General features: G+C 38.4%; 1 protein-coding gene across 7 annotated transcripts in view; it reads left to right on the top strand.

The window, feature by feature from the left end:
• CNKSR2 (connector enhancer of kinase suppressor of Ras 2) overlaps positions 1-12,303 on the top strand; it is a 216,351-nt gene that overhangs the window by 38,969 nt on the left and 165,079 nt on the right. For all 7 annotated transcript variants that reach the window (XM_056498623.1, XM_056498634.1, XM_056498644.1 and 4 more), the window contains exon 3: positions 8,731-8,933. In XM_056498623.1, the coding sequence (XP_056354598.1) occupies positions 8,731-8,933 (203 nt within the window). The remainder of the gene's footprint in view (positions 1-8,730; positions 8,934-12,303) is intronic.

The raw sequence follows: 12,303 nt of genomic DNA on the forward strand, positions 1-12,303 counted from the left end.
CATGCTTGCTGGTGGTGGTGGGGGTGTACATCCTGCATTCCATTTCTGGAGCTGAATGTGCTCTGGGAGAGGGCAGGCAGTCCAGCTAATGTAGTTTGTCTCTTCCCTCTTTTCTTCAGACTGTGAAGGTGGGAGCATGTTCAGTAGATTATCATACCTTGGTACAGCTTTGTGTTTTACAAAATCCATATGTCAGAAAGGGCACAATGAAGGAAATGTTCTCTGTGCGTAGAAGAAATAAGTAGTGAGGCCGGTGATGGTATTTTGTTGCTGCTAAGAGTTTGTCTCATGTTTTTCAAGATGAGAAACCTTGAGAAGCCACCATGATGGATATATGCTGGCAGCATTACTCTTTTCCAGCAAGACAAATAACCTGTTCTTCTCTTTCTGTTTAAATTGGGACATGCAATCACACTGGTGGTGTCAACAGGTAGATTTTTACTTGGTTTGGAAATCACCCAAAATAATTGACATCTCAAAACTGGTTGAAAGTGATAGCTAAGGAACTACAGGTCTAGAGATAGAGGAGAAACTGCTGAGTTGAACGCTATGTTTCTCCACTGTCACCAGGTAATAAAATACAGAGCGTTCATCAGTTCTAATAATTACCATTAGGATCTTAGCCTCAACATGGTCCTTTTCAGTATGTATGTGAGGGTGAAGCTAGTCCAACACTGTTTTTCATTTAACCATTACACAAATAACTGTGTAGCAGACTTCATCCACACACAAAATGTGATGAGCATTGTTTCTTTGGGGGTTACTTTAAAAAGTGAATGTGAATGAACAATGCCAATAGAAAGTAAACTGAGAAAAAAAGGATGTGATGCTTGCGAAAAGAGAAATGCATAATAAAGAACAAATTACTTAAATAATGCCATCAGATCCCTATACCAGTCATCAGGTTTGGAGTGCATCAGGGTATTTGAGGCTCCTGCTGTGTATAACTGGCCTGAAGAAAGCAAAGAAAAGACATAATTCTTTTTCCATCATCTGTTTGTCAGAAGATGGGAGTGTCATTTACCAGAAATGGGCATGAACATTTTTTCCCAGAAAAAACTACACACTGCCTAGAGAACACAAAGACTGAAGACTGCACAGCCAAACATGGCTTCTTCCATCTTAATGAAAATGATCTAGTTGATAACAATGCCTTGATAAATGAGATGATAGATGGAGATTACTTTTTTTTTTTTTTTTTTTTGCTTCTCATAAATATCATGTTTATTTTGTTTGCATAAAGATTAAATTTCTTTAATTTGATTTTGCAAATATTTTTTAAACAGAGATGCTAAAGTAGGAGATGTATTGTTATAAAAATATTTGAAAAGCCTCAAAAATAATTTTCAGATGCTTTGAAGTTTTTCGTTAACAAAGAACTTTATGAAGTCCCTGTGAATTTGCAACACAATTCTTCAGGGAATCTTCATTTGTGTAGAATAGAGTTTGGTTAAGAAATAGAACAGATTTTGCTTTATAGAGCATACTGGTTTCAGTAATAGTTTCATACTTAGTTAAATCCACTATGGCTGCACAGGAATTTATTGCACACTGTATTTGAATCTGTAAAGCTAGAAGATTGCAGCAGATGAAATAGCATTATTATTTGGCAGAAAAACATTGGTGTGCACTAACAGCATGAAATTACTTATAATTTACCACTAACACAAAACATTTATATGCAAATGAATTTAAAAAATAGACCTACTTTACCCATGAATGATTTGATTCCTCTTAGGAATTATGCCTTTTATCTTAATTTCATCTTCCTGCCATTTCTCACACAGAAATACTTTCCTTTGCACTTATCACTAGTCAGATCTTAAAACTGTTTTGTCAGTAAAAGTGAATATTAGACTTAATCATTATGGTGCTAAATGAGGAAGACTTCATTTCAGAATGGAGATTTATATGTGCTGAAGGTGGAATTTACTGTTAGTATTCTGAATGCTCATAGCAAAAAAATTACTTACCCTTTTCACTATTGCCCCTTTCAAGTTAAAGTTCTGCTTATATATCATATATCACATATATTATGCCTCCCAGTCCTCAGCCTGAGCTAAGCAGTGCAGGAAATCCTGAAGTCCATCACCAGATCAATAAAGCTAAGGAGATAAAGAGTTTCTGATGGTTCATATAGATCACATTGAAAATGTGTTAACAAATCTTTTTCACAGAACTGCAGTAACCCCATGGTGTGCCAAGGGCAGTATCCTTCTTCCTACCAGTCTCAAGATTCAGTTAGGCATCCTGGATACTTTTTAATATTGCTTTTTTCCTTTGGACTTCTTGGAGGTTTTGGCAAGTATGAAATACATACCCTGGTTCATAGAGTCATAGTATGGCTTGGTTTGGGAGGGACTTTTATAAAGCCGTAACCCGCCAGTTAAAAGCAGATTGGATAAAAAGAGCTGTTACAATGTAAAATGTTTTTAAAAGGCAGTGTGTTCATAACAGTACTTACTTCCTTTTTCAAAAAATTATTTTCAACTACTGATTAGCTGTTTAAGACTTTTGGAAATGCATATAACTGGATATGGAACTGGTAGTTCAAATTGTGGAGAAATAAGTGCATTTGGCAGGCTAGGGACTAATTATATGAGAAAGTAAAAAAACCAAAAAAGTAGTGAGCTCTTGGTCTTTCAGAGTGTGTTGATTGAATAAGAGAAAGAATAGTTTATATAATTGCTCTGTTAGTGCTTGAAAGCATGGCCAGGGCTTGGCCTTTTGATGTGTTGTTTGACTGTGGTGTAGAAAAAGAAGGGCATTTTTCAAGTAAGGAGATGATGATGATGACTGTGAATCTTTCCTGGGTTCTGCAAGGCTGGAAGTATCATGCACCTGAGTGGTTTTCTGACTATAAACATTTCGGACAAATATTTACACTCTTTGAAACAGTTTGCCTTTTAATCAGTGTGTGTTTAATAATTGCAGTGAATAAGTGTCATTTGAGCTATCTGGGGTTTCTGTCCTTATCTGCTTATTCTGTGTTTATGAAACAGATGTGTTAGGATCATGTGTTGTGCACTTCTAAATTACCCCATATGTCAGTGCTATTTGAAGGAGAGATAACCTTAATGTTGGCATTTTGAGACGCTGGAGGAAGGGCCGTTAGAAATATATGTTGTGGGCAGATCTGATGAGGTATAAAGTTACATAAGGCACCTTCCATATGACAAGCTGTGATATCAGTTGCTAGCAGCTTTGGGTTGGTAAGCTATCTGCCTCATACTTTGTGGGATGTGTTCAGCCAAATGTTTTGGAGAATGAGGTTCAGATCCATTTTGTTAATTTTAAAAATCAACTTTGAGGGTGAACTTTGGAACTTTTCGTGGTGAATTTTTGTCCACCACAAATTTTCAGGTGCCATGTGCTGTGGTATTCATGTGATACTGTTTTGATTATTCATTTAAAATCTTCCTCAGGCTTTTCAAGAAATGAGGATCCTATGAATTTTACTGTTCCCAAGTTGCTTGTTTAAAAGCAAATAAATAATACATACAGAAAGGATACTCAAGAATTAAGTGTGGAAGATGAAAACACTGAAAGGTAGTGAGGAGAAGAATTAAACTCACCCGAGATGATTTTAAGTCCATTTCTTATCAGCCATATGCTATTTTTGCCTAAAACTCCTGTGCTCATCCTGTGAATAAGTGGAAAATTACTTTTTGTTGCATTAGAGAGAAAACTTACTATTTCATCCTTATGATAGTTACCCTTATTACTGAAATGTATCAGATGTAATTGAGAAGTTGCACTTCTTTACACCTAATTTATTACTCAGTACAGCTATCTAGACTGTAAAATTCGTCTTTTCAAATAGTTGTCATTTCCTTTCTTCTTTAAAATATATTGTTTGTGTGTGTTACAAAAAATATTTACCAAATCAAAATAAACCTTCACCTTCTTCAGTTTATACAGTCATGGTTGCCTTTTGCAGTGGAGCACCAGAAATTATCTGATGTAAACACTGCTATCTGCTCTGCTGTCTGGTGAAGATGCTGCTTTTATTTTCTTCTTGCCCAGAAGCACCATTGTTAGAGCAGCATCTTCAGCTCCCATCTTGTGTCTCTTCAGTAGCAGCTAGCACTGTTCTCTGCATGCCTTTTGCTCCACATGGTTTCCAGCAGTATGGTTTTCATGCCTTTTGTTCCACAAGGTTTTCAGCTTTCTGGGGGGAAAATACAGTGATTCAGAGAGGCCATATGCTCATTTCCCTGTCTTGGGGTGTTTTTAAGAGTAAAACAGTGTCACTGAACTTGATACAGCATTTGTGCTTGGGGATGTAGAGCTATTCATGGTTGCATAGAAGTTGTGATTAAGACAGCTGTTCTAAGGGATTTCTGGATTTGTTAATGGGACTGTGGTTATGTCTGTGTTGCATATTGTACTGTGTTTAGATCTGAGCTTGGCTTATTTATGTAGCTGAGATGGCCTTGCACTTGGCCATGGGCAGTATAAAAATACCCTAAACTGGGTATCTGGGATCCTGGCATCTTCTAGACAGTCTGTCTAGACTGCTCTAGCAAGCAGAGATAGTACTGTATGAGTTAGTAACACTTTATTTTTCAACCTGTGCTAACACTGTCAGATGCACTTCCCTCCCAGCAAGAATCAAGTGAACTTAACACAGGAAAGAGATGAGATCTAATTTTTAATTTTTTTTTTAATTGAAGGAAGCAGGGAACACAGCTACTGAACATTGATCAAGCTAGTTAAAGAAAATTTTGCTTTACTTCCACGTTTGGTTAGCGAACTCTCTTGCTACCCTTGGGGGGCTGGTGGAAGGATGGGCTGGCAGAGGGACCAGGCTGGTTCTTCTCACAAAAAAACCCAGCAAAACTCATCAATGATGATTAGAGCTGCTGCTTGTTAGCATGTGAAGAAAAGAGCTGCAATTCCTCACTCACACTGTCATGTGAAGCCACAGAAACGTAATTAGCAGGTAAGGTGTCTATTAATAGCTCCCACCACCTTTAGTTCAAGCACCTGCTGACAAGCTATTACTCTGTAGTTCAGCTTCAAGTTCTTGTTTTGTGATTGCCAGAAGAGACTCCATTAGAGCTGTTTCTGTTGGGGCAGGGTGTCTCTGAAGACACTCTGTGGCCTCTCATTGGGGAAGTGGATGCCTTGGCTTGTCACTCCTCGTAATCTCTACAGCCATGCAGAGATTTCTTTGTGCTTCTTTCAGTGACTGTGAATGTATTTTGGCTAATGAAAGCACAATTCAAGTTAGTGCTGGCTAAATGCAGACTAGGGGAAAACAAAGAACTGTCTCCTTTGCCTGCAATTATCTTCTTACAGTGCTTGAAAATAAACTCAGTGCATTTCTAAGAAAACTGTATTGTTAACAGTATATTATCGAAGATAAAGTATGTTTAAACTTTGCAGTTTTTATTTAAGCAAGCTTTTTCCCAGTATTAGAACACACAGCTCTGATCACTTTTAATGTGGGCCAGAAATATTAGTGATAAACAAAGTGAGGCTTTTGTTAGCTTGGCTGCTGCTTTAAGATCCTTCTACTTAAAGCCCTCAATAAACACAGCTGCCCAAAATATATTTTACCTGAAATTTATCTCTGTATTTTCCATCTTTGGCTTTATCTGTATGATATTGCAGGTCGAGGCTTTACCAAAGTCAGTGCCATCTTCATGTAAGACTGAATTTACATGTGGTTTAGGCTCAGTGTTTTATAACACACACACACACACACACACACACACACACACACAAATAGGCTTTAAATCTGTTAACGCTCCCTCTTCCTCCCCTTGTATCTGATGGTGAGAAAAGGCCTCTGAAAGAGAATGTGGCTGTAGGTGGCCGTCACTTAGATAATAAGAGAAAGCCACTAAGCTTTTATAACTGATTTTCTAAAGAAGTGTATACATAAATGCCACCTATTTTCCTATTATAGGAAAAACCTTGAGTGCTATTTTGCTTGGTCTGCAGTGTTCAATGCTGCAGATTTTTTTTCTTCAGGAGCTTCACTTTCTGGTGGTACTGGAGGTCTGCGCGCTGCCTGCCAGGGCTCCCGCTGGGGTGGGCATGGAGCCCTTGCACAGGCTGGGAAGCAGCACCTGCCTGTCCCAGTGCATGAGGTACAGACAGGGTGACAAGAGGAGGTGGCAGAAGAGGGGGAGCTGAAATAGTCTGGGGTTGTTGAGGACCAGCAGGATCCAGCCCTGCCCCTGCTCTCCCCCGGCTGTGGGCCCTTTGGGGCGTGTCTCCAATGGCACCTTCCCCACACACCTCCCCCCTCACCCACCTTGGTTTTATATTTGGATAATCAGACTCAGCTACTTAGGAACAGGCTGCTGAATGAAGAAATGTGGTGTTTCAGTGCATCAGAAAGCAGGCAGCCCTGTGAGGAGGCCTGTGACGGGCCTGCAGCCTGGGCTTCTGCCCCCATGTCTGGGGCTGGGAGTGCCATGTTGTTTGGGCTCACCTGTTGTAGGCTTCGCTTTGGCTGGTCTTTAAGACATTTTAGGTGACTTATCATTCATCTAGAATATCTTTAATTTGTTTCTTCCCCCATTAATTTTGCCAAAATGAGTTAGATGCTCAAGAAGCAGGATGAGGTAAGAACAAACCTGTTGTCTTTTTCAAACTTACTCCTACCCACTCCTTAATCCACATTGTGCTCCCTCACTCAGACCAAGCACAGAAAGCTGCAGAAAAAAACAGGTATCTTAATATCTGATGTTTATCTCTTTACTTTAGACTGATTTAATAAGTTATTAGTTATGAGCCATTTAGCTGCAAAATAAAGTACATTTTACTTTTCAATCCCAATTAATTGTTTTCATCTTGTAATTTTTTATTTATGACCTAATGTTTTCTGTTGTATAATTGCTCTTGAATATTTACAAAGTGAAAAAGTCACTGCCCAAATGTACAATTTCTCTAATTGGGACTGAATGTAGTGGCAGGGGCCAGCATCTCTGTAGTTGAAAAACACCTGCAAAGCCTTCCTTGCCTAAGACAGGGATGTTCACAGAAGTTCCAGTAATGGTTTATAAAGTACAGCCTTAGTATAAGGTCAGTGCCCCTTAAGCTGAGTTCCAAAGTGCATTCTCTGCTGCAGAAGGATGGTTGTTGGTTGAGTGGCTCCCTCACAAAGTGTGTTCAGTTCACAAGTTCACAAGCCATGTGCTGTAATCTCTCCTTTCCATCATGACCCCCCATTGGCGTGGGAGGGATGGGGGCTCACTGAGAGTGGCTTCAGTATAACATTCCTGCAGTCCCTGTGTTGAAAAGAGGATTAAATTCATTTAGTAGATGGTTTGGATTGGGAGCACAACAACTGCTGTAAATAATCACCACTGTGCACCCTGCCCCTCCCAATTCTCATAGAAAAAAGGCTTAAGGTAAATTATCTTCAGCACTCTTTAATTAGCATTGACCAGTGTATCTCTTCTCCCATCTCTTCTTGTGGACAGATGAGCATGGGAAGCAGACCTGGGGTGTGGGAGGAGAGCTGGGGAGGTCGTGGAGTGTCATTAGGAGGTAGATTTTCGTGTGCATCTGAGGGGCTTTGTGCTTCTGCTTCATCGTTGGTGGTAGGAAATGGTCCATGTTCTGTAACGAGCAGCCCCTTCCATTGGCAGCTGAGCAAGTTGTCAGCCCCCCATGCTATCACCCTGTGGTGTGGCTGAAGTGAGAACCTTCAAAATTCCATAGTTCTCTTAGAGGAGTACTAAGCTCAAGGGTATGCAATTGCTTACTCCTTTGCAAAGGCAAATTAGTCCTTTTTGTAATAACTCTATCACTCTTTGTGTGTGTGGGGAAAACAGATCTTTTATGGAAATGACAAATCACTGATGGTACTATATTATATTGTAATTGAACATTAAATCAGGGCATTCTCGAGTGCTGTTTTGGTGACATTTGTACTTTTGAAGGATTTCCAGCTACTGTTTTTTAATATTGTTTGTTAATATTTCTGCATAATTATTTCTGTCTCTACTGCACAGCTAAGGAGTGTAATTTAAGAGATTGACTTTTAAATAGAAACAAAGTTTAAAACTTGACTTTAAATAAGTGGAATAGAGGTTGAGTTAGCACTGTGGACAGCACTGTATTCCTTGATCTGTGATTGTTGTGGTCCTTTACTGCTAGAAGAGAAGTATGCTAACTAACTTAGATGTCTGAAGCTAACCAATTTAAAACCAATTCAGTGCCACACCGTGTCCATGCTGCATACTTCTGCTAGTTGCAAGCCCTGGTGCCACGTGTATCTCAAGAATTATTGTGAGTATGGACATGGGGTACTGATCCCTAATCATCAGGTGTACAGAGAGAACCCTCTGATCAAGGCCAGGTTAAATGGGGCTCTGAGAAACCTGCTGTAGTAAAAGGTGTCTGTGCACCTGTGATCTTGAAGGTCCCTTCCAACCCGCACCATTCTGTGATTCTGGTGATCTACTGACAGTGGTGCACTGCTTTGAAAAACAATTTTCCAGACTAGGTTTTTTCTTTGAGATGTTTTTCTCAGTACAGTTAGAACAAGCTAAAGGATCACTCATAATTTTGCTCTTCTTTTGTTCTCTTTTTATGCACTTCAGAAACAGAACATTCTATACATTTAAAAACTACTGAGTGGGTGTATTTCTGCCTTAATTACTAGGAATGGTTAAGTTTTGAAGTAGAAGATCAGTCTTGCTGTTCTTGGTTCTCTCTGTTCATCTATAAAGCTAACTTTTTTTTTCTTTCTTTTTTTCAATGCAGAACTATGGTTTGGAAACAGAAAATCTAAAAACCCTTTCTCACAAGCTGAACGCATCTGCCAAAAATCTGCAGAACTTCATTACTGGGAGGAGGAGGAGTGGTCACTATGATGGAAGGACCAGTCGCAAATTACCAAATGATTTTCTGACGTCAGTAGTGGATCTGATTGGAGCAGCTAAAAGTCTTCTGGCTTGGTTAGACAGGTAAAATCTCCCAAATGTCTCACAGGTAACCAGATCATGCACATGAACAAGCTTCAACTTCATTACAAAATTTAACATAGACACTGAATGGAAGCAGAATTTATTCACGTGTTCTGAGGAGATGTTTGTATTGATTCTTTTTTTTTAATGTCAGCATGCAGTTCAGATTAGCTTTTCAATACAATACCTCCAAATGCACTGTCACCCTACACATATATACAGTAAAACAACAGGATGACATCATTAGGTTATATATGTTTTTTTGCTAATATAAAGCAGCAATTTAACCTGCATAAATCAGATTAATCGCTTTGATACCATCAAATTCACAAAACTGATCATGCTTTTCATTACAAGGGTGTCAGCATAGAATTCCAGAGTATGTATGTGTACAAACATACATGTTGTGGTTTAGGCTTTTTAAACAGCAGTGAAATACCTCTGATTTTTCTAGAGGCACTGTTCTACACTTTTACATCTGTTACTAAGGAAGTATGTGGGACCAGAACTAATGTACTCCCCTTTGCTACGTTTGTAGTGACTTTTTCTAATTATAACAAGAGTTACGTGCAGATATTTATCATTGAAATTCTTAAGGTGCTTGAAATTAGTCTATCTGTATGCTTTTATATAATGCATCACAGTGAATTTTCATTAGAGAAAATAAAATTCTTATCTTCGTTTAAAGGGGTATCTTATTTTGTTTCCAGCAGCTGAAGTTTTGTTCAGAGTATGATTTTTGTGTAACTTTTCAAATCCAATACAATTATTTTTGGTACTTTTGCTGTGTGTTTTGTTTCATTTTTCTGAGGAAAACTGGCTTCTCTTCCACAAATAATTTCCATATGAATGGTTTAGGTGAGGCCTGAATCTTTTCCACTTCTTAAGCTGGACTGAAAGCTCTTTGTTTTGTTCAGGAGATTGCAGATACCATTGCTTCTTCTTTTCTCCTCCCTCTCTAGCATTTCCCCAAGTTTGAAACTCAGAGTACCTAAAGTTGGCTCCTAAATTTCTCTTTAGATATTTAACATTAGATGTGTAGAGAAGTAGTGCAATCTCATGGAAAGAGTTCAGTGTTGAGACTTGAAAAATCAGGAGTGTATTTTTAGCTCTAACCTGTTAGTACTTCACTTAGTACTTAGTACCTGTTAGTAGGCTTCACTTTTTCTCCCTGCAAAATCATTATTGGCAAAGAGCACATATCATACTGGGCTTTAAAACAGAAAGAAGAGTAGTAAATCATTTTCTTTTGCATAGATGGATCAGTTTTTGCCACTTCTGTTTAGAAATAATCTTGTCTGGTTTTGCATTGGAACTGTGGTCATAATTAAAGACTGTTACTAAGTCAAAGTTCATTTTGGGTTTTGGTTGGTTATTTGGTGGGGTTTTGAGTTACTTTTTTAATAGTCTGTTATTAGTAAGTAAATTTCATGTGTATATGCACACACATATTTAACACATTGAAGAACAATGGGTTTTTTGCAACTTAATATGAATAATTGAAATTCAGGAAGGAGGTAGTTATTAAAGCTAGAAAACATCTACATCTCAGGGCTGGTGTGTCACTAGTATTGTGCACTGCGTGTACTTCTGCATTTAGCTGAAATGAAATGACAGCTGGTCAGACCCAGGAATTCCAAGAAGTTAAAAATGAGGGCAATTATGGTAGTATCACACTTTCAGCAATGCTGTCTTGAGTGTCCAAAGAAGGCTTCAGATTTCTAGGAAAGTCCTTTTGAGGATCTAAACACCTGATTCTAAGAAATGTTTTCTGAAACATTTTAAGACTTTTCTGATTTATGAGCATCTGGGTATTTTGGTGAAGTTTGTTCTTCTTTATTTGTGAAGACCCCAAATAAGGATGAAGGTAGGCCAATAACTACATTTTTCTCAGGAAGTGTGAACATCTGGAGATCAATATGATTCTGCTTCTGGTATACCTTCTAAGAAAGTATTGGGGCCACTAGGGGGAGATAGAAAGATTTAAAAAATTGATTAGTAAAAGTAAGGAACATGGATTTAATTTTGTTCTGCACACCTGTTACTATCAAATCTGAACCCCAAATCTTAGATTTTTGGTTGTTTTCTGGTATCAGTTCCATCTCTGGGTTGTGAGAGGGGAGAGCATTAGGCTCTTAGGATTGTCCACCTCATTGTAACAGTCCTGCTAGGCTGCCCCTATGCAGCCTATGGTTTTTGAGGTCATATCTGGGAAAAGCAGATAGCAGCAGCTCCAGCTTGCATGGACAGGCAGTGATGTGGGTTTTATACATAGGGAATGGTGACAACTCCATACAGGTTGTGCTTCACTTGTTGCTTTAGTGAGTGCTCCTTTTATGATGTTTCTGGGGAACACTTAAGATCTTAAATGACTTGTTTGGCCTGGCACAATTATCTAAAGGAGTGTGAGAGTTCTGATTTGCTGAGTTACTTCCGATGTACACAGTGCTACTGTACTGGGCTGATCCAAGGACACTCTTTGTTCCAGGTCTTTGCCTGGGGCAGTCCTATTTCCAGATGTATGTCAGAAATTGAGTTTTACTGAAAATTAGGGTAGTTTTTATTGTCAAGCTTTAAAAGTCTTTTGGTTTAGTTTCATTTATGAGCTGGAAAACTTAATAGAGAATTCTACTTTCAAAAGAAGTTGTCTGGCGATTTTGAGGAGCTTGAAATAATTCTCCAATAACATGCTGTAATGAAACTGTCATCACACTGACATGTTTGAGTGTAATTTTAACTTCCTGTTACTTTCTCAGCCCACAAAATGTATCCTCTTTCAGAAGACTTTGTAGCTTAATAGCCTTTTGTTTTATACTTTCTCTTTAATCTTAAAATTCTTCCAAGTGAATTTTCTGACAAGATTGGTACCTTCTTGAAAAGCTGTGAGTCCTCTGTGAAAGGAGGGTGCATTTCTTCTTGTTGCTTAACATAATTTAGACAGATGGAAACCCACACTTCAGGCTATAGCAACAAACTACTTACCTGATGTTCAAAGCAACTTGGCATTGAGATATACTGTGATGCTTCTCAGGAATTACAGTCACTCAGGTCTTCTAGACTTCCAGATAAATCATGGTATTCTGTTCAATATTTGCTCCTGCAATTCATGAAAGTTGTATTCTTTGGAATAGATCCTGCTTCTTCTCTGCTTTGTCAGAATCCTGGAAATTCTTCTGCCTTTTATAAGGCTGATTCACTACATCCTGGTGAGGAATATTTAAAATTATGTAACTAAATTTGGATTACTTTTTAATCCACTTAGTGTGGATTTGCACTATGAGTGTGTTGCAATTTTGTGGCATAAAGCTGTTTCTAACCTCATAAAAGTATTTTTTTCTGTGCACTAGTTTGTCCAGTAGGATCTGCATAT

Source organism: Oenanthe melanoleuca, chromosome 1, assembly GCF_029582105.1.
Source record: "Oenanthe melanoleuca isolate GR-GAL-2019-014 chromosome 1, OMel1.0, whole genome shotgun sequence".
In the NCBI taxonomy this organism is placed as follows: domain Eukaryota; kingdom Metazoa; phylum Chordata; class Aves; order Passeriformes; family Muscicapidae; genus Oenanthe; species Oenanthe melanoleuca.